The sequence below is a fragment of the Amblyomma maculatum genome, chromosome 1 (assembly GCF_055883805.1).
Source record: "Amblyomma maculatum isolate TAMU_Amacu chromosome 1, ASM5588380v1, whole genome shotgun sequence".
Lineage (NCBI taxonomy): Eukaryota > Metazoa > Arthropoda > Arachnida > Ixodida > Ixodidae > Amblyomma > Amblyomma maculatum.
Genome location: NC_139344.1, coordinates 326,430,917 through 326,452,718, shown reverse-complemented (window position 1 = coordinate 326,452,718; position 21,802 = coordinate 326,430,917). Strand labels below are relative to the sequence as shown.

Here is a 21,802-nt window from a genome sequence, read left to right as displayed (position 1 = left end):
CTGGTTTTAAGCTTTTAGTGCGGCCAGGTAAGTATACGCTTGAAAAATAAAATGAAGATTTTACAAATAACGTGCCCCCACCCCCTTCCACACACACACACACACACACACACACACACACACACACACACACACACACACACACACACACACACACACACACACACACACACACACACACACACACACACACACACACACACACACACACACACACACACACACACACACACACACACACACACACACACACACACACACACACACACACACACACACACACACACACACACACACACACACACACACACACACACACACACACACACACACACACACACACACACACACACACACACACACACACACACACACACACACACACACACACACACACACACACACACACACACACACACACACACACACACACACACACACACACACACACACACACACACACACACACACACACACACACACACACACACACACACACACACACACACACACACACACACACACACACACACACACACGTGTGTGTGTGTGTGTGTGTGTGTGTGTGTGTGTGTGTGTGTGTGTGTGTGTGTGCGTGCGTGTGTGTGTGTGTGTGTGTGTGTGTGTGTGTGTGCTTTTCTGCGGACCCCGAAAATTCCTTCGCGGATAGCAATTTCAGAAATACTGCATTACGCAATATAGCGCCTCACATCATTGTCCTTTCGACACTCGCCTTACGACAGCTTCAGTCCAATTCAAGTCAATAGTTTATTTATTTATTTGTACCCTCAGGGCTTGCAAGAAGCGTTATAGAAGGGAGGGGCTTTTGCACATCATTATATATATGAAATACAAACAAGGTGAAGAACATAATTGCATCGGCAAAATAGAGACGAATTAGTAATATGGCAACTGAACAAAATAGATAAACAAAAACAGATAGCTTACAGTAAGCGAAAGAAAAGGAAGTAAGGAACAAAACCTAACAAAAAAAAAAAAACAGTTTTTATATAGAAATAAACTCACTTTCTGAAATATTTGTTAGTGCTTTGCGAAAATGATCGGTGTCAGTGATAGCAACTAAAGACGCAGGCAGGTGGTTCCACTCGTGACAGGTCCTTGGCAGGAATGAATATGAGTAAGTGACTGTGGGCTGCGAAGGTACATGAACTTTGAAACGATGATCCACACTTGGGGAGATATAAGACGCTGGTGTAATGAAACATGACTTAAGTATCTGGTTATGATAGATTTTGTGATAAAGAGAAAGACGTGATAGTTTTCTATGGGAAGAAAGAAGGGGATGGTTAAGTGCAATCTTCATATTATTAACGCTAGCAATACGATTATAATTGTTAAGAATAAAACGGACAGAACGATTTTGTACGCTTTCAAGGATTTTTGTTAGAGTGGCATATCCTGGGTCCCATATTGAACATGCATATTCGAGGATAGGCCTGACATTTGTGATTTAGAGTTGTTTTTCTAGAGGTGCTGGGGCTAGGGAAAAGTTACGTTTGAGATAGCCAAGAATGCGGTTAGCTTTCGATGTAATGTATTCAATGTGTTGACTCCATGTGAGATTGTTAGTAATATGCACGCCAAGATATTTTTATGAAGTAACCTGGTCAAGTGGAGTATTATTAAGTACGTAAGTGGAGCAAGTTGACTGATTTCGAGAGATTCTCATTGTTTTACATTTTGAAGTGTTTAGTTCCATTAGCCAAATCGCGCACCAGTTTACAATGTTATTCAGATCATGCTGGAGTGTTATTGTATCGTTACTGCTTTCGATCTTGTGGTATATGACACAATCGTCAGCAAATAAACAGATGGAACTTGAGATTTGATTAGGAAGGTCATTGATGTAAATTAAGAAAAGCAACGGTGCTAAAACGAGGCTTGAGGTACCCCTGAACCGACTGGTATACCTTAGAAGAGTCACTGTCATTAGGGGTAACATACTGCGTGCGGTTAGAAACTCTCAAATCCAGTTTAAAACCAAAGGATCAATGTTTAGTCTGCCGAGTTTTAAAAGAGTAGGTGGTGGTTAATTCTGTCAAATGCTTTCGAAAAATCCTGAAATATACAGTCGGTAATAAAGCCAGTGTCGAGAAATGTATTAAGATCATTACAGAATGTTAATAATTGAGTTTCGCAAGAAAATGACTTTCGGAACCCATGCTGACTGCTATGAAAAAAATTATTTGATTCCAAGAAGTTAGCGAGATGTGAGAAAATGACGTGTTCAAAGATTTTACATGGAACTGATGTCAACGAAATATGTCTATAGTTGTAGGGGTTATGTTTGTCACTGGACTTGTAAAGAGCTATCTTGAGGGAGTTTGTGAAAATTATGTTTAGGATAATGGAACTATATTCTGCAATGCCCTGCAGCCGCACGAAGATTGTTAATAATCGAGTGTATACCAGATGAATCAAATACGAACGGGTCCATTGGAAATAAATTAGGGGAATAGAATGGGGGAAAGCTGCTAGAGGATGCGGAGCTAAATGAATGGGTGAAAGCAAAGTTAAGTACAGAAACACAATGACAGCTTGGTATTACATCACCTGATTCGTTAGTGAGGGTAATAGATTGATTATCGTGGCTTTTCACGACATTCCAAAAGCGCTTTGGGTTTGTTTTAAGTAACGATGAGAGGGTGGTGTTAAAGAAATTAAATTTTGCTTCCTCCAAAGCTCTGGTGTTTTCTTTTGCTGCAATGGCGTAAGCGGGCCATTTGTCAGCAGTCGGCGATTTTTTCGCTGCTCGGAAACGCCTATCTTTGGTGTTTGATAAACGGTTAAGGTGTCTTGTGCACCATGGCGCGTTAGATGATTGATAGACTTTACTTAGGGGAGTGTATGCTCTTATTAGGTGTAATGCTTTACCTTTAAAAGATGATGCCCATAGGTCATGGACTGATGCATTAGGATTTAATAAGATGCTGTCAAGAAAAGAAGAAAGATCGGCATTGATAGAGGCAAAGTCAGCTTTATTATAATTTCTGATAAGTTTCAGGCGCTTGTTCTTTTTAGAAGCTGGTACGGAAACAGAAAAATGTAACACGTCATGATCATTGAGTCCGCGCAAGTGGATTACTGGTGATGTACTTCATATTCATAAAAAATGTTACAGTAAACACGAAGAAAAAAAAAATGATATGAAAATTAACTCATACTTTTAGAGCCGTAGCCCACTTTTGACGGTCGATGACTCCTACCGCATGCTATCCTCGGACAACAAACAGGTGCATCCGCCGATGCCTGCAGCTGTGACAGGCATTACACTTCATGTGTAGAGTGCGGCACGTTGCTGTTGTTGCTGTCTCATTTGTCCGACTGCCTTCAGTTACCTTTCCGGCTGATAGCCAGTTGTCGTTGCTCTGTAGCAACATAGGGATTGGGGAACAAGGACACCTGACGGTGTGTGTATTTGAAGGGTAGAATAAGCAGAGAGGGCTTTTTTGACGTTTGTGTAGAGCTTCCATTTGATTTCAGTATATTAAAACATACATCTCTTTTGAAGCTTTAAAATTGCGCCCAGCAAGCATTTCACGAATTTTGAAGAAAAAAAAAAAAGCAATAACTGGAGGCATTACATTTTGTGCGCCGCCATATCAATGATACATCTTGCATATTGTTCTTTGAACGTACAAAATGACGTGCGTGTGGTTCTCTTTATTGCTTGTTGGCGTAACACTCTTTGTTGCAGCGGCCGGTGGCAGGGCTGCAGATGAGATGAGCCCCTATCAGCGGGGAAAAGTAACGATATAGTGTCGGCTTTGCATCTGTTCATTTATCTGGGTTGATTATAAAAAGCACGCTGACATCTCTAAGTAAGGCAACATTCCTGGGCAAGATGCAGTCTACAGATGTGCGCCGTTGGCCTCCACCGACCTTTACTTTGCACGGCTGGCGAAGGTTTTTTTCTTGTTGTTGTTTTGTTTTATTTATTTTTTTTTTGTCCGCAGGCTATTCGCGACGCCGCATGCGACAGCGGAAGGGTCCACCGAGAGGCCAGCTGGCAGAGTGCTTGTTGCGCACACGTGGGGAGGCATGCCAATTACCGGCCCACGCGCCAGCGAAGCAGCAACAGAGCCGTCGATCTTGGACGCAAAAACCGATAACTTCCGCCGAGCGAGAAACACCCCGCGGACAGTAGTTGCATCTAGCCATATCTAGATTGCGCGATTTCCGGCTGGCCCAATATGAGAGGGAGATGGAAGGACTTGCTCCGTCTTGGCTCCGCTCAGTTTCCTCGGTTCCATCGGAAAAGCGATGCGTTTTTCTTCCGAGACCGAGAAGTTACGTCGCTGTCGAGAGCATCAGGTTTCATTCGGTTATTGTTTGCGTATTAATTTGTTTTCTCCCTCTCTCTATATATATTTTTTCTTTCTTTTTATGTCTTTCCAAACTAACACCAAGAGAAAAGGGAAAAAAGAACTAACACCAAGAGAAAAGGGAGAAAAGAAATAAAAAAGCGCTGACCACTGAGCAGTGGGGTCTTTCAAGGTCCACACACTTAATCAGAGAGCATTTGTTGTGTACCGTATTCCCTTGCATATTGACCGACGCATCGTATAACCTTGTAAGCCGGCAAATAACTGTTTGCATGTTGCACATCTCAACTGTCGGGATCTCCTAACTGTCAACATGCGCTTAAGGCGAGCACTACAGCTCACCCCACATTGTTGAGACATTCTAAACGTATATGACGTTACCGAAGTCGGTAAGTTATATCGGCAGTAACTTCTTTACGTGAAACAGTGCCTGGCGTTGTTATCGCACGCGTAAAGACGCTCTCGCTGTCTTAGCCCAGTGCGTGACGCACTTAAATGTCGGCTGATTTCGAAGTCCCGTACTTCCTGCCATTTTCCGACTCCTCCGACTTGCACGACGTGTGCACAGAACGCCCGGCCACTTCGAGAGGCATATCCAGAGTTCTTCAGTGCTTTTACTGGTCATAAAACTCCTACAGAAGTTTGATACATGGACTAGAGTGGCCGCTAGGGGCACCCTCGCCATTCTGGGTGTGTTGGAGCGATCTCGGCGCTGGCACTTCACGTGCACGGTACACGACGGAACTGAAAAATCAAATAAATACGTCTCTGAGGTGATACTAGAGCCCTTCAGCTGATGGACTCTTGACATTACTCATCGCGCGGCTGACATGTTTCATTTTCCGGATGAATCTTTTATTTCGTGGCTCGTCTGTCGAACAAGGCGAGAAGCGCCGTTACCCAAAAAGGATGGTCGCAACTGCTGAAGTTTGAGAAAAGCGAGAAATGCGGCAAGAGCGAATTACTTGCCCCGATCTGCTTTCTTAGTCCTCGCTCTCTTTCTTCATTTTCTTTCTCCTAGATGAAGAAAGAGGAGGACGGAAAGCAGGGATGTTGAGCGGAAAAGATGGATAAGGGATTAAAAAGAGGAAGAGTGAGAGAGGGTGGCCGCTGAACACAGTCACAATTTGTCGCTCAAGCTAGCATGTCTCAGGAAACAAAAGAGGGCTTTGTAGGATTTGAGGTACGTTTGGTGCTGTGACCACGAACTGAGCACCTTATCCTCTTTAAAGGGAGAGGATCTAGGCGGTACAGAGTATAGGGTGCCTCGATACATTCGCAGCGCAGCCACGGCCATAATTTGCACTACTTGATTGAAGGACGAGACTTGAAAATAAAAAGCAAAAGCAAAAATCATTAATTAGCGAATGCTACTGCATATTTGGTTTAGTTGTTTAACCGCGAAAGTTTCTAATAACACGCTCATTTCTTCACGCAATGCAACACGAGAGCTTTATGATCGCTACTTGCTCTCCTCCTCTTCTTCCTCCATGTGAAGTGCGTAAACTTTCCACGGTATCCATTTGCCGCATTGTTCAGCTTGCCCATTCTTCCACTCGTGTGAGAATCTCCGGCCTGCACGCTCTTCCAGGTACTCTTGGGTATTCACGTGGTAGCCAGCTTCCGCCCTCCCCCCTTTAATTTTTGGTCTTTTTTAAATTTTTTTTTCTTTCATCTTCTGGCTACGCTGCTTTTTTCCCGACTGATGCATCGCTTGGTTAGGATTGTTTTTCGGACCGTTCATAAAGGGATGTTTGTCATACATGTCGGAATGTTTGCAGGCATTTGTCCTTTATCAGGCATGTCCTTACCGCGGCTGCGTCTCAAAACATACTTGAGTGCATTGACGCTGCTTTTGCTTTTCAGCGCCTTTTACGATACTCGAGAAAGATGTGTATATATAAACAACGTCCAGAACGAAATAGTCGCTGCCTTTTCTATTGTACCCGGTTCAGTAGGTATAAGTCACTTTGGCGTTCGGCTGCTGATCTGAAGGTCGCGGGTTTGGTCCAGGTCACGACGGCTGTATTTCGATGCAAGCAAAATACAGATTCGCCTGTGTGCTGTGCAATGTCAGCGCACGTTAGATAACCCCAGGGGGTTCAGTATAGTTTGGTTACTCCTCTACGACGTCCCTCATAGCCTACGGGGCGTTAAAATCCCGCAGTGCACTGTTTATCATAAAAATACGAATACGTCACGTGTACTGATGGGGGTTCTTTCTCGTAAAAGCTTTCCATGAGGTGCTGGAATTAGGCACTGAAAAAAAAAAACGCGAATTAATTTGCAGTTTGAAAGTACTATCTTCATTAAAGAAAAGGGCATTTAGTTTTATGCTACTTGGTGAATATTTGAACGGAATTTTTCTTAACACAGCTAAATGTATTACTTTACAATAACGAAATTGTATCGAAGTATTTTTGATGTATGAATATGTGAATGCCACTAGGGGAAATATTTTCACTCGTTGGATATTTCAGTAATTGAAATTGAAATGTCATTGCGGCGGCTCCTTGCAGCATGGCGAATCCATAGACAAGGAAAGGCAGCTGAAGGCTTCAGCTTCCCTTTTTTTTTGTTCTATTATTTCGCTGCGCAGTAATGTTTGGAGCAGTTGTATGGGGCGATAAACTCTCAGCACATGTTCGTTTGTGCTCTGCTTCCGGGAGGCCGTTGCTTGAAAATAGGTTAGTTTACCGCCCAGCTTGCGCCACAATAAACGCTCTCGCGATGGGCTTGCTCGCTGTTCTCAGAATCACATCTTCATGTTAGACAAGACCGCGAACAGCTGCACGTTTTAATGCGATGACGTTAAAGGCCCCGTTCTTCAGAAAATTCGCTGTCGTCTTCGGCATTGTGAGGTAGCAGCCACAGCCATGTCTCTGGCAGGTGGTAGTTGGCAGGTGACGCAGCCAGGCACTAATTGGTCTACGAGTTGTGTGACGTCACGAGGCCACGTGACGTGGCCGAGTTGGCAGCAACTGCCGACTCGTGCTTTTCCTTTAGAGATGCAAGGGTAGAATCCCACCTTCCAAAACTCCAAAACTCGTGGGTCCCGAGTCAGGCACGGTTTTTCTCACGTGGGCACGTTCGTATAGCCTGGTTAAAGCGGTAATTGGTAATTCACATTTACCATTCACATTCGAATGGTAATTCACATGATGGGGTAGCTTGTGACTGCATGCTAGCGAGTAAGCGTGCGATAATATGGGCATAAATTAAGAAATTATTTGTTAAGCGAGTTGTAACGTGCATGTACGCGAACGAGGACCAGCAAGGGGAAGCAGCGAATGAAACGAAGCCATTGACGCTCTCGAGTCATACTTTTAAAGGCAGATCTGATCTGCCACACCAAATGCTATGCGAGCGACTATGTCGTATGAAAAAAAAAAAAAAAAAATCTCATTAGGTCTGGACACCGGAATAAAACAATATGAGTACACAGCGATCGACAGGACTAACAGAACTATAGATGTTACACTGAGCTGCTTGCATAGCCGAAGCTGAGCAAGTGAAACTTGAGCTTTATATTGTTTACATGCTATTAGCAGCCTTGTTTACCTAACTATCGTGTACACATTTGCGCTAGCGTAGCTGCTTTGTTTATCTCCGCCCGTTATCCTTGGCCTTCGTGCTTGAACTTTACTGCATTTTCAGAAGGAGATTGAAAACAGCAAGAATTAGAAACAAAATTCTGTGCAGAGCATTTAGATGCAGCTAAGAGAGTCGCCTGCCTTGGCAAGCGAATGTTATCGGCATAGATCAGGGAAACGTGTTGCAAGCTGTGCTGCACCCGGGATACCCCGCTCGAATAACCGAAATTGCAAAAGACCTAAGACAGAGCAAATGAACGCCGGCATAAAATAAAGACAAATCACATGGACACGAGCTAGAGAACGTGCCACTAGTTAATTCTGCTTGAGCGATAGCAAGGCGAAGGATATATCATTGCATGTTTTAGCCTGGCGATGCACTTTTGCGTGGATGCATTTGTGCTACTGGCAGTAGATCGCCGGAACGTGGGAAGCGCACCACGCTGAGTCTAAAGTCACATTTGGGAACAGCTTTACTCCACTCGGCCTACTGGTGGCGAAGACTTTGCGTGAGCAATTGCTCTGAGATGAAACTTTATCGAGACCATTATTAGGTACGTGGACAATATAATGCAGCAAACAAAATTGGGTTACTTGTTTGAGCACTAGCAGATTGGTGAACACTTACTGTTTTTTCGGCGAACCGTTCTGCGCCCTGCAGTGACACCCAGCTATAGTTGGGAATACGCGTCAGTAAATGCAGACTCTGCGAAAAACCGTCGCCTTTCGTGAGCGTCTTCTTAAGAGAGCCGCGGTCGAAAAAAACATATTCCATTTTGCAGTTGTGCTTTCATGTGAATGGGCTTATGCGAGACTTTCGGCGCTCGCTCGTATTACGCCCTCTCCCGAAAGCCGCAGTGTGCTCCAAATGAGAAGTCAGTCCACTTCTTTTGCGGAAGGACCAACGGAGGGCCTTACTGGCCAGGTCACGTAATGCCTTCCGCGCCCACACTAGCCCGATATGGAGTCAGTTACGGAAGCCGAGTGAGCATCAGGAAATGGCGCGCCTGCAAACAGCTTGCTGCCAGGAAAAGTTAGGGGAGAAAATTCAGAGGGCATCTAATTCAGTATGTTTTTGGACCTCCAAGAAAGATGAGTGTCGTTTTAGTGCAAGCCCTACTGGTGCTATGCTTTCGCTCTCCGCACGGGGTGTAATCCGGACGAGCTGGCTGTCGTCGATTACGCGAGCGCGCGCAAACACACACTGCGGGAGCGACGAAGTTGACAACGTGCGGCCGGATTTCATCCACATTTGCCGTCGTAAGTGGAGCGGAACACGCGCTGTATGCGCGGAGACGCTTCGGAGCTAACACAGCGCGCTTTCTCTTTTTATTGACTCTTAGTGCCAAAAAAAGAAGTCTCTTCCTGCTGTTCTGTTTCCCTTGAGTATATACATGCCAACTGGCAGGCTCTTAACACCCGTCTTGCAAACAAAGCACCGTATTATACTTACTGAGCTGGATCGAGAACGGACTGTTTTGAAACACTGGATCTGTGCCACGCCCCGGTTGCCTTCGTTTAAAGAATGGGAAATGCTCGTCGCATTTGTTTAGAAGGGGTTACAAGCGTAATGGAGGAAGGCGCCCTTTGTGTGGGCCGGCTTCCGGTTGAGTGTGTGAAGTTGTGAGCGCAGTTTGCGAAGGCTGATGAATGGCTGTGGTGGTGTTGCAGATATCGGCGAGGAGGCGTTATGGAGCTCGTCGGCCGCGGCGATGACAGCGGCGTCCGATGGTCACGGGCGGCACTTCGACGCCTACTGGAGCGAGTGCGACCATTTCCGCATCGATGACGACGAAGACGAAGACGACCGCGCGCTGCACCAGAATCCTGGTACATGCATGCATTTATCATAAAATGTGTGAACCTAGCCGGAAGGATATTTTATAGCTTCACACTGCCATGTAGCTTTGCACTGCCAACACTGTTCAACAGAGTTGTCGAAGTGACATCGATATGCTATCGACAGTGCTACTATCGACATCACTGTCTAGAAAAGAGATGGGATACCAAAGCAAAAATTAATGACATATGGGTTGCGCATGATGGTGTTTTCTTCGTAAACTGTTATAGGCAGTGATGCAACTCATAGAATACCATAGTACGCAAGGAAACACACACACACACACACACACACACACACACACACACACACACACACACACACACACACACACACACACACACACACACACACACACACACACACACACACACACACACACACACACACACACACACACACACACACACACACACACACACACACACACACACACACACACACACACACACACACGCACGCGCACGCACGCACACACACACACACACACACACACACACACACACACACACGCACGCACACGCACACGCACACGCACACGCACACGCACACGCACACACACACACACACACACACACACACACACACACACACACACACACACACACAGTTGATTTAGCGCGGTTGGGCCAAATGCTTCATCTCACAAGATATCTGCATGCACTGCGAAAGGCAGATGAGCTCTTGCAATTGTGCTCCTAAGTGCCTCTCGCCCCCTGCGCACTACAATAAAGAACTGTGCTCCTGATTTCACCCCCGCCAAGCTTGGGTTCAAGAGGCACGTTGGAGCACAATTGTCTATTGCAGCGCGCGTGATCCTGATTTGACCGGGGAGCCTCTGCCTTTCGCAGTGCTGCAAACATCTTGTGAGACGAAGTATAGGTCTAATACCACTTCGGTTTCGGCTCGCATTTCGTCATTAGAACAGAGCCGTGGTCTACCGCATTATGTGGTAGACCACCCGACATAGATATCAAGCCAAGCCGTACTAAAATTCCTGAATGACCTAGGGGAGTCTGTTCCCATCTCAAAAGTGTTGCTCAAGTTGGCAGCTACGGCCGGTTTCGCGGTTTCAGACACAACCGGTGAATGAAGACTCCAGCGCTGCACTGAATGTCGCGTTTTTCGTGGAACAATCCGCTTCATCGCGCATTCCTAAATATCATAATATGTTTTGTTAATACGGGACCTGAAACGTCCTTTTCGTTTTTTGACTTGGTCGATGACCCAAGTTCATACGTTAACAATGCTTCACCAGACCAGACGGTGTTCCTTCGAACGTTATACTATGTTAATATTCACTATCAGTTTGGTCAACAAGCTGGCACAAAAATAATGATTGTGAACAAGGGCAGGGTATGAAACCCTAAACGTCATTTTATTATTTTTATCTTGGTGAGTAACTCAGTCTTCACATGCTAACAGTTCACCCTGACCATACTGTTTCGTCGAACGTTAGGCTATATCAAAGCAGGCTCCAAGACCTTGCAAGGAGAATCCATGCACACGCGAAAATCCATACTTACAGGTATATGAACTTAAAAAAAAAAAAAAAAAAGTCTAAATAATCTAATTGCTGGCGCTGCATTTGTTGCGAATATTTTGTTCCGAGCTCGCCTCCGCCTACCCTGTGTTCTTCGTTTTAGTTCTGTGTCCAGCCTGCAGCAGCAACTCGCCTCCCAGTGCTTCCTTTTTACGTTCTTGTGTCGGGGAAATTTGTTTCCTGGTGGCCGGCTCATTAATCATCCGTTTTCTACGTAGTTGCGTGGACAGGCGGTCACGCAAGCCCACCAGGCACGCCTTTTGCACTGAGGAGCTTTCTTTGGACCGCTTTGCTTCCCCCTATTCGGTTGTTTGTTCGGGGGAGTAGGATAAATACGGTAACTTGTCCTGAAATCCAAGACGGACCACTAACCTCCAAAGCAGTAATAACAAGGGCACGTTTTGTGTCTGTTGAATTTTATGGAATTTTACTTTTGACAGTAATTTAAAGACGATACCACTGCATGGCGGAGCACGCGAACGAGTTTTCCTTTCTGTCCTAATAATTCGAGGTCTTCAACACGAGCCTTGCCTTGTGTATGATTATAAAATGGCACGTCAGCGCACTTGCCTTATTAGTTTCCTTTTACTGCATTTTTAAAAATATCTATTGATGTTTTTCTGCGTAACATGTTGACCAATCAGCTCGTATTTTGAGTCGGGGTAGATACACAGAACTTTGCGTCAGGCTTCTGTTTGCATTTAGATGTACCTAGATTATTCGTTGAAAGTATAGATGCTTGCTACGAAGTTGCAAATGGCACTGGAATACTCCAAACTTACACGAACCCTGAAAAAAAAAAAAAAAAGGAAATAAACGGCTGCGATTGTAAAGAGTACCGATCTCCGCCAAAGATGTAAGTGGCATTTGTTTTTAGTTTTATTATTGTGCATTGGCATGCTCTTTTGATAGACTCCGAATGACTTGCGGTTCCCTATTTATTTCAACACCTTTTGGTGATACGGTGAATATTTCTTTATTGTTCCACATGTCTATTCCATTTTGTTCGGCGCAGAGGAGCAGGACGCCGACTGGCTCCGCGAGGTGGGACTGGACTTCGTGCTCGATGACGTTCTGGGTGAGTGTGACCCCATCCGTCAGCATCTGTCTGCTGGCTATTTTCGCTGCTTCTGCTACGCAACTTTGTATGTTCACCAAAGGGCGTCGCAGCTACAAATCTGATACAAATAAGCGCAAAGAAATAGCGGGAGAGAATTAAAGAAAAGACGGTGACGGCGGCGTGTTGTCGCTGGACGCTGTGCTGAGCGCACTGGCATATATGTAATTTAGAGAGTATTATGGTGTATGTTTGGCAAAACTCTCTGGTTGAAGACTATTGAAGAGAAGTTAGTGTGACTTAGCGCTTTTTTTTTTCAACAACCACTGCTGAAGACTTTTAAGAGATGTGCTACTTCAAAGCTTTCCGCGCATTTTTTAACTTACCAATACTGACGCAAAATTTGGTGGGCGTTTAAGTTCCGCCTTTAAGGTTACGTCGCGACAGCGCTAACTGCTCCCATTTCGGAAACTCCTTTCGTGCGTATGCGCACTTTACTACTCGCCTATGATCATGAATATTTTAATTTCTGCCTCTATTACCTCGCAAATGCTCATTAGCATACAGACGTAAGCCACCACATTATTGGAAAGACCACGCGATATCGATAAAAAGCCCCGCTTTAACCGAGCCGTATAAACGTTCCTGCGTGGCCTATATGAATAGCGTGTCTGTTTGACTCGCATATTTCACCATCGCATCTCGAAGTACAAGCCCGAGTTGGCGGCTTCCGCAAACTCGGGCCATGTCATGGGATGTCGTGACGTCACACAGCTATACGACCAGTCTGCGCACGGCCATGTCCTTCGTCAACTATCTCTTACCAGAGCATGCTTGTGAGTTTTCGGTCACAAAGCCAGCAATGCCAGATTTTTTTGTCGAACTGAGCTTTTAGCTCTGTCGCTTTAATAATTTGAATATAAAAGCAGCTAAGAAAATTCTTCGATTCTGCACTTCTCTGGTTATATCTTCCATATGAATATCACCTTGGGTGTCAGGTTTGGCAATATATTTCGTGTATTAAAACGATGAGTTCGTCGGTTTTTTTAAGAAAAATAAAAAATTAATCGCAATTTTTAATAACTACCTAATTTCCGAACATAGCACCCTGCTCCTTAGTGTTTCCTCTGTTGCCCGAGTGGTGACATCTAAATCTTCTTGTTCATCATGCGCATGGTGAAGCTACCGGCTATAGAAATTTCAACGCCAACAAGGCCAAAATTCATTGTAAGGAATTCTGTTTAAGTAAAGCGTTATGCGAAATCGTCGATTAATAACAGCAGGCGCTGTGGCTGCTTTCGTGTCATGTGCAGGGACGAGCGGCGCTGGCTCCCAACCGGGCCACAACAACCGCCACCACGATGGCGGGGCGGCGCCACCGGCTGCGAGGTCGTACGTGCGCACGCTGAGCCGCGAGCAGGCCGCCGCCGTCCAGAGGCGACTGGACACGGTCACGTTACGCCGACGCCGGCACCACGCGCCCAGGCAGGACGTGCGACACGTCTTCGACCCCGCAGCCCAACAGGTGCGGCACTGCCGCCTCTGCGCGGTCGATCCCGCGGCCTTCCTTGCTCTGCATTGCATGGCACGTAACGGCAGCCTGTCGGTGTCCGAGGCCATTGCTTTCGGCAGGATGTCACGTTTTCGAGCCTGGCAACAATTGGCTGGGGCCCGAAACAAGAAACCCCTTTTCGTCCAGGGACCAAGAAATAGCAATTGTGCCCAGGGACACATAAGTGGTGTTTGGTCCGGACACATTTAAGCGCATTTAGTCTATAGTAACATTGAATATGCTGTTGAGTCTGGGGCTCATAGAATTTCCATCGGGTCCTGTATGCTTACAAGCCCGGACGTAGAAATTACATTGGTCCTTAGGGACGAGTGCCATGGTACCCGGAGAACCAGAAGTGCTCCTGGAGCTCTGGTATCCAGATGCGCTATAGAGGCTGGGAACCCAGGAATGCTATTGAGCCTGTGGACCTAGAAATTCCGTTGAGCACAGAGACCTACAAGTTGTGTGTCATGTGCTACCAGGCCGAAACCAAACAGGGGCCGGGCCGTCTTTGCGAAAAGTAGTAGCATTCATGGTATCTTTAAAGCTACAAATTTCCGTGAGGTAAGCAGAACCCTTTGTCTTTCAGTACCTATTGGTATTTTGGGATGACGGCTTGGCAGTAAACCACGTGGCCTGTTTACTTTTGTTGGACACTGTACATCAACTGATGTGTTGTTTTCGTTGAGTGTGTAAGGCAGCGTACTTAACTGATTGGCATGTTGCACTTTACCGAGGCTTAACAACTTTGGTACTTCTGGCATCATCTGCAGCCCGCCGTATAAACATTCGTAATCTCGACCAAGGACGTTGTTTTGAATAAATTTAGTTACTGGTTTATTTAAGCATACTGTCGGCCCTAACTCAAAGCTATGGGTGGACCCAGAAACATAAATCAGCGAGGCATAGTAGGCAGATAATTTCGTATATTGGCATTAGGCGTGCTGTTCAAAATGTGGCGCTGTTAGTAAACTGGAGAACGCTAGCAAGAGTTGAACAGCAGTTTCGTTGAAACTGGTTGTGGAAGGTCCTTAGCAGGGCATACCACCTTCTCTAAAACATCCACTAAAATACTGTGCTGCACTACTGGATTCAGCAGTACATAATAAGTGAGGGAGTTGATTGCATGTGAAATTGAGTAATTTTTTTTTCTTTTTTTTTCTTTTTTTGCGTCCTGCATTCGCAGCATGGTGATGACTCTGCGGACGGTCGTCGCGGCGAGCTACGCTTATCGACTGCTGCACCGGCTGGTGGCCGAGCTGCGCAGGGGCCGCTATGGAAGAACCACTGGAACCAGTACGACGCCATTGCCACGCCCGATGTCAAAGGTAACTAGAAGTAATGGTGACAGTGAAGTTAAACCTCAGTCTAACAAAGATGAAGGAGTGTTAAAGTTTGTTAGCTTGATTTTATCCATGGGCGGTTTTCACAAAGACGAGGGGATAAAAAGGGCCGAGACTGTGGTTTGCGGGCAACACGACGAGTTTAGTGCTGTAGAAGACAATACTACTTAATAGGGGAGAATTTAGGAATCTGCCGCGGTGGCCTCATGGGAAGAGCGATATTAATAAGTAATATAGTAATTTCTATTGACCAATACTCTCTCAAAATAATTCATTACTCTTTTTTTTTTTTTATTTCCAGGTGTGGCTGTCCTCGGGTTCAAGATGAAAGGCACGCTGAGAGGTCCTCTCCCGACAATAGAGCCAGTGTCGTTGACTCCACTTGAAGACGACGACGAGGACGACCAGACTCCGGTAGCTGTGCAACCCGGCGTCGACTGGACGCTGGTACGGGTCGCAGCTTATAACTTCCCGAGGCGCGAGTTCTGGATCTTTACGTGTCGTGGCGTGTTGCAGTTGTCATTGTCGGTGCCGGTGAAAGTGCCTTCCATATGTGCACTTTTACCGATAGTTCGGAGATTGCTCGAAGTGTTGCATGAAAAAGTAAAAAAAAAGGGGTATTACAAAGGTCGCGACTGGTGCTTTTCTGGGAAAGATGAAAGAAACAAGGTGGCTAAACTTCAGCTAACATTGTTTGAATTTGCAGATAAACGGTGGTTCATGTCCCTGGTAACGCTTCGAATTTAACTTATGAGCTGGGTGAAGTCTTTGAGAGGTCCTCTAATGAGCGCTTGAGTGGGGCAAATGTCACGCAAACGTTATCACTGAGTGGCTTGTTCATGTGATAGAAAATAAGAGAGATAGCGTTAAGTGAAAACAAGGACGCTTTATTAGGAGTAAAAGACGGGACGTGCGCGAGCTTCCAACGACATCTTATGCCACAGGTGCCACACAATTCTTCACGACCATGTACGAAGAGACTCACGCAATCAGATTCAACGCGAATCGTTGCTAAGGTATCATAAAAAATTAATAAAATGCGTTTCTCAGGACTGTGTATGACCCAGTTGTAAGCTGGTTTTGTGCGTTTGGTGTCCAGCGTGCACGTACACCTCATACTTTTGACGTGGGCGAGGACGTTGTATTGTAAATCATCATTTGACACCCCTGCACTTTCACAGTGTGGCTCTTGACCCTCGCGCGTTATTTTCGTGTCTCTTTTTCTCCCTGACAGCAACCCGGCTTCAGCGAGTCGTTCAGCGTGGACAGCCAAGACCAGGAGCTTCCGGTAAGTCGTGCGGCCGTTTTTCTCGCGTTGGTATGCTACAGCCTCATGAAGAGGCATTCTCGAATGCACGTGACCGTTAGGGCATTGCGCGGAGATGACGCGCACCCTGTCAGCTCTTTTGGATTTAGTTAGTCTGCTTAGTGGAGCTTTCATCGCCATCGGCTGCGTCCGACGTTGCGAACGTCTTTTCCGCTGATGATTCCGTCCCAGTGTGAATAGAGATGGCAGGATAGTCACTTTGACGTATTCGCCCATGAGCGCCGTATTCCAGGTCGTCATGATCGCCGCTCGTGCAAACAAACAGAGCGCTGCCGAAGAACGGATGTCTACAATTCAGGGACAGATGAGCATTTTTGTTCCACTGTGACATAACTGCAGAACCTAGTCACTGTGCCAATTTCACATGAATGCTATAGTTTGTTTGGAACCAGGCTGGCGGGGGGGGGGGGGGGGGGGGGGGGGGGGGGGGGGGGGGGGGGGGCTTGTTTTATCTGTCACCGCTGAGGGGTCATTAGAAGATTTGATTGCTGCCCCAAATGGATGGTAACTGACAAAATATTTCGGGGCTTTGGTTTCATGCCTGGTGCATGGCGGACTACAAAGCTATAGGCGCGCATTCACTGTCTCCTTCTGGGGCACTAGACATATTGTTTGGCCATCGGACAGGTCTACGTATATTGTAGAATGGCGCGTTACACCGTGAGGCGGATAGTACGAGTGGAGGTATAGCGTTGCGTAAGTAAAGTTTCAGGGCGCGAGTGACGAACAACGAGCAGGACAGCTTGGTTGGCGTCAATGTATTATTTCGTTTATTAAACCGAAGGCAGTGGAACAGGGACGCAGAGAAGACACACGATGCAGACGCGGACAAACACGGGGTGAGTTCATGGTAAGGTGGTCAGGTACACGCACATGTATGTACAAGCACAAAACAAAACGTTGACTGTGTCACATTTGGTGATCGGGCTCTCTTAGGTCGAGGAGCGGGAACTAGTGGAGCTGACTTGCAGTTTCCGTCGGGGGCCACAACCTCCCAGCTATGATGGCCTTCTCTCACCACCAGCCGTGGTGACCGGGCTGCAGACCAGCGTGCCAGCCGTGGTGGTCGTAGTGCGCGTGCTCGTAGTGCGAGTGGTGGCTGGAAAGAGGCCAAGAACGAGAACGACTCAACTTCATGTATACAGTCACGACAGTAGGTGCTTATCTACAACGTGTGAGATTATACATCGAGGGAGACAGCGCGCTGTGAAGGAATGGTTTGTTGCCTCAACCAGGAGTGTTATTTCCAATGGTACATTGCATGGTGAAGACACGCCGCTCACACTAGTATGTCTGTAACGTTCAAGGAAGATCACTGATTCTTTTGACTCGTATTTCTGGTTGGAGCCATTAAGGGTAATTGAGAAGCCGTGAACCCTGACTGCAGACCAAGTGAGTGCTGCCTTTTCTATGCAGTGTTAATGGCCACCTTTTGGCGAAAAAATCGTTTGCGCACTTGCTGTGGAATGCGCGATGAAACAACTTGGCTGGGTGAGCATTGGCCGCTTTGTTAAGAACGAGGGTGGGGTGACCACAGTAGCCTCGTATGGCGTGCAGCGATCTACAAATTTACGCTGATAGCAGCGCTTACTCACGACTTGCTTCTTACAATCGCTCTGTTGCACTTATATTGTGATTTTGCGCACATATATACTTATCTCCTGCTGGACGAACTCAACTGATGATGCGAACCATTGTTCCTTGAGAGGAACCGGTCGGCGTATACTGCATTAGATAAGGACTGACAGCATTTGGAGCGGCTGGGCTGTTAAGCGATTCAAGTAGCACACGAACGAATGGAAATAAAGGTTTGTGACATTGATCAATTAGGTAACGTTCCTACTAGTTACACTCGCAGCTTTGTCTTTAAACGTAACCTCACGCTATATCGCGGTTAAGCTTATTTCGACTAAGGTTGGCGTTGTACGGGCGCGCTCAGGATGCCTTACGCAGTACTTTGACTTTTTTTATTTATCAGCGTGTACAGCCTCGTACGGAATATGTACTCTAGATAAAAATCTGCCTCTGGCTGCCATTTTTTTCCCACGCTATCTGAGCATGTCTTCCGCTCCGGTCCCGTAGCTTCGGCACCGAGACATTTCTCGGTACACAGATTGCGTTTGGGACCCTGGGTGGCTGTCTTTTCAGTGCACCCTCCTGCATTGAGATAGGCTTTGTCCACAAACTGTTCCGCTACCTTCGCTGCGTACTCTCTGGTGATATCCGGCTATCTACGCACGTCTAGTGGGCAAAGAGGGGCTCGCAGGTAGTGCTGCCTGCCAGGCCTTCACGTAGCCCTGTCGTTATAGTGATCGTTTTCTGTCGCGTTGCGTTGCCTTGCAAGTACTCCTTGACGGGCAGCTTTTTGGGACGTGTTATCTACATAGTTGTACATAAACGCTGCACTGACAATGCTGACTGTCATGAACTGCATTTTTGAGATCAAGCTGCGCGATCATCGAATTGTCAGAACATTTTTTTTTGGGGGGAATGCGACCTAATGTATTGCGGATACACTTGATTATGGCATTGTGTGGAGCTAGAGCCGTTTTTCAACATAGAATTTGAAAGTTTTTTTTTCTTTAGATTCATTTACGAGCTGCGAATCTGGCAAATGGACGTTGCGAATATATTGATCGTTCTCGGATTTTCCGATCAACCGTTTATCAACGCTAAAAATGGGCTCATTCTCATTAACGACTCATTATACCTTACGCTGATACAAAGGTAATAAATTCTTGAACTTGTGCGCATGCGCCTGCTACTTTTTCGGTGCACGTCGTATTCCCATAATCGCCATGACTTCACTTACTTCCGCTGTGTCCCTGGCGCAGCACCTTAACAATCCGCACAGCGTCGCTGTTCGCGGGTGAAGTGTTCGCGGGGGGGGGGGGGGGGGGGGGGGGGGGGGGGTGTTCGCGGGGTTCGCGGGGGCATTGTTCGGACAGTGCGCTTACCCGACAGGGATCGGGATGGGGATGATCCTCGGGGCCAGGGCGGCGCCGATGAGGCCGTACTTGGCCAGCTTCTTGAGCTTGCTGGCCTGCGCCTCTTGCGTCACAAGGGCGATGACCAGCGCCAGGCAAAGGAAAGTGAATGCGACTCGGCGACTGCACATCTTGACTGAAGGTGACTGCGGCGTGGACGAAAAGAAAGAAAAGTAGGTTGGGCAAATAGAAATATTGAAAAATAATTGTGCCCTGTCGACAGGGGGATATGCAGGAATGAACCGCGCCGCTCACTGTAGGTTCCGCGCTTATTGCACTGCTTGCTACGGGCCGTTATGCTAGGAGTGCCGTGCTAGATGAGAACAGTGATTGTTCTCACTTCTTCATTGACTGCGATTAGGTTTGGAGCGCATGTGTGAGCTATTTGTTTTCTTGTGGTAAGGGTATCTACAGGTCAAAGGCACTTGTACTGTAAACGAATGTTGGAACTAGATCTAATGAACATGGCGTTCGAGGAAAAGGAAGCAATAAATGTTGCAATGAAACAATGGATAGTCAGTAATCATATGATCATCTCGAAAAATGTATACTCAACTGATAGTTAACATTGATAAGGCACCAAGACGGATCGCGGATCGACATCGCTCTGCTCCTCTGATTAATAACAAATTATTCTCGAATATATTTGCAAATAAATGATTGACCTGGTTGACTGCGTCCCAATACCAGCATTTTAAACGCGAGAAAAGCTATTGTAATACGCTGTAATAGCAGTACACTAAAGATCCTGCTCCGACTCTGGAAGACACTATTGTGCCTTATATCCGGGTTATCCATCAGGAGGTTGCCTAGGCCGTTTCACTCGTCACCGGCGTGCCGATGTATGTACGCATGTCCCAGCCATCGGTGCTCGTAAGATCCGTGGTGCTTCACTCGTCCGACTCACCGGTGCAAGAGAAGGTGCTGCTGGTTGCTTTCTTGGGCGCTGGGAGGCTGTGTGCCATGCTGACTGTCCGCGCGCCCTTTTATAGCTGCACGCGACGACGGGAGAGCGTGCGAGCTGGAAGAGGGGTTGGGGGTGGCACCGGACCCAACGTTGCGGAACCGATGCGCGCGTATACCGCGCGGGCCACGCTTTTTTCGATCACTCATGTTAATCAGTTTCCAACCTACATTTCTCTTTCGGCAGCAACAGCAGCAGCGTAGGCGTCGTCGTCCGTCGCCGCTTCGGCTCCCATGAAAGCGACGCTCGAAGACAGGAAGAAGATTTTTCCGAGCGACCCTTAAAGAGGAAAGCGTGTCCCAACCGTGACGGCACCACCGCTCTTGCGAAGTACGGCAGGGCGGCGGGGCAGTTCCTTGTGGTGGTGGCACGTCGACACCCTCCGCTCCAAAAGCACGCGCCGCGCGGTTGCTGCTCAGGAAGACTGCTTCATCCCACGCGGTCGCCGCTTTCCCAAGGACACGCGCGAAACTTGTGCACTACCTAGCGACTACAGAGTCTTCTTAACAAGTTCATTTCGCACCGTGAACTGAGTGACCGGTTCACCTTTTCGCCGACTGGTTGTCTATACTCGCGGTTTGTGTACCTACTATCGCGGTGAGTGCTGCGTGTAACGAGCAGTCATTGTGTGATAAGAGTCGACCACGCGGCGCGGCTGAAAAGTTGGAAGCTCATAGTTTTCACCTGGAAAAGTAGGGTTCCTTGTTGTGTCTCTCGCATATATCATTTGTTTTGTCACGGAGCACTGCCTTGCAGCAAAGAGAAGATGCGCGAGGAGAAGCGCCGCCTTACTAGGGCTTGTCCTATCTTCTCTCCACCTACGTCTCACTCCGCGCTTATGGTTCGACATTTACTGCTTGAAAGTACTTGTCCGGTCGTGTGGCCAGAATGTATACAAGTCTCATAAGGGGACACACCGCATACCACTCAAGTATTGCAGGTGGTCGTACGTTTTCTGACCACCAGCAACCAGAAGTTCGCTTGTGTGAGACCGAGAAAGAGCTTCGCTCCTGAAAGCTAAGTTCGCTGTAACCCTTCGCAGCTTAATAGTGTTGTCTGGTTAGGACTTGTCAAGGTTGAATAATGTACACACCCTTATACTTTGGTTGTCTTTATAGATAAAGAAAAACTATAAAGATGTTTGCAGTTATATACGAATAAGTGTTGGTTTCGGTCCTTTCTACGCTTTTTGAATTCTTAAGAACCTGCGCACATTGCTTGTCTTTCTTCGGGACAGTTTCTGATACGCC

General features: G+C 46.8%; 2 protein-coding genes across 2 annotated transcripts in view; one reads left to right on the top strand and one right to left on the bottom strand.

Annotated features, from left to right (window-relative positions):
* Positions 1-21,802, top strand: part of LOC146207350 (rho GTPase-activating protein 18-like) — a 199,142-nt gene that overhangs the window by 17,708 nt on the left and 159,632 nt on the right. Inside the window, exons 2-7 of the mRNA XM_084586566.1 lie at positions 9,611-9,769; positions 12,338-12,400; positions 13,693-13,904; positions 15,118-15,259; positions 15,576-15,721; positions 16,509-16,562. Coding sequence (XP_084442692.1) covers positions 9,611-9,769; positions 12,338-12,400; positions 13,693-13,904; positions 15,118-15,259; positions 15,576-15,721; positions 16,509-16,562 — 776 coding nt within the window. The remainder of the gene's footprint in view (positions 1-9,610; positions 9,770-12,337; positions 12,401-13,692; positions 13,905-15,117; positions 15,260-15,575; positions 15,722-16,508; positions 16,563-21,802) is intronic.
* LOC146207355 (uncharacterized) lies at positions 17,354-21,137 on the bottom strand. The gene is made up of 3 exons (XM_084587100.1): positions 20,496-21,137; positions 19,559-19,734; positions 17,354-17,700 (listed from the first exon to the last, which is right to left on the bottom strand). The coding sequence occupies exons 2-3, from the start codon at positions 19,717-19,719 to the stop codon at positions 17,616-17,618; spliced, it is 246 nt and encodes an 81-aa protein (XP_084443226.1). The 5' UTR covers positions 19,720-19,734; positions 20,496-21,137; the 3' UTR covers positions 17,354-17,615.

Excerpts from the sequence above, each read along its gene's own strand:
- LOC146207355 (XM_084587100.1), bottom strand. The coding sequence starts at position 19,719 with ATGTGCAGTCGCCGAGTCGCATTCACTTTCCTTTGCCTGGCGCTGGTC. Across the intron at positions 17,701-19,558 it reads CCCATCCCGATCCCTGTCGG|CCACCACTCGCACTACGAGC; the intron begins GTAAGCGCACTG and ends GCCTCTTTCCAG.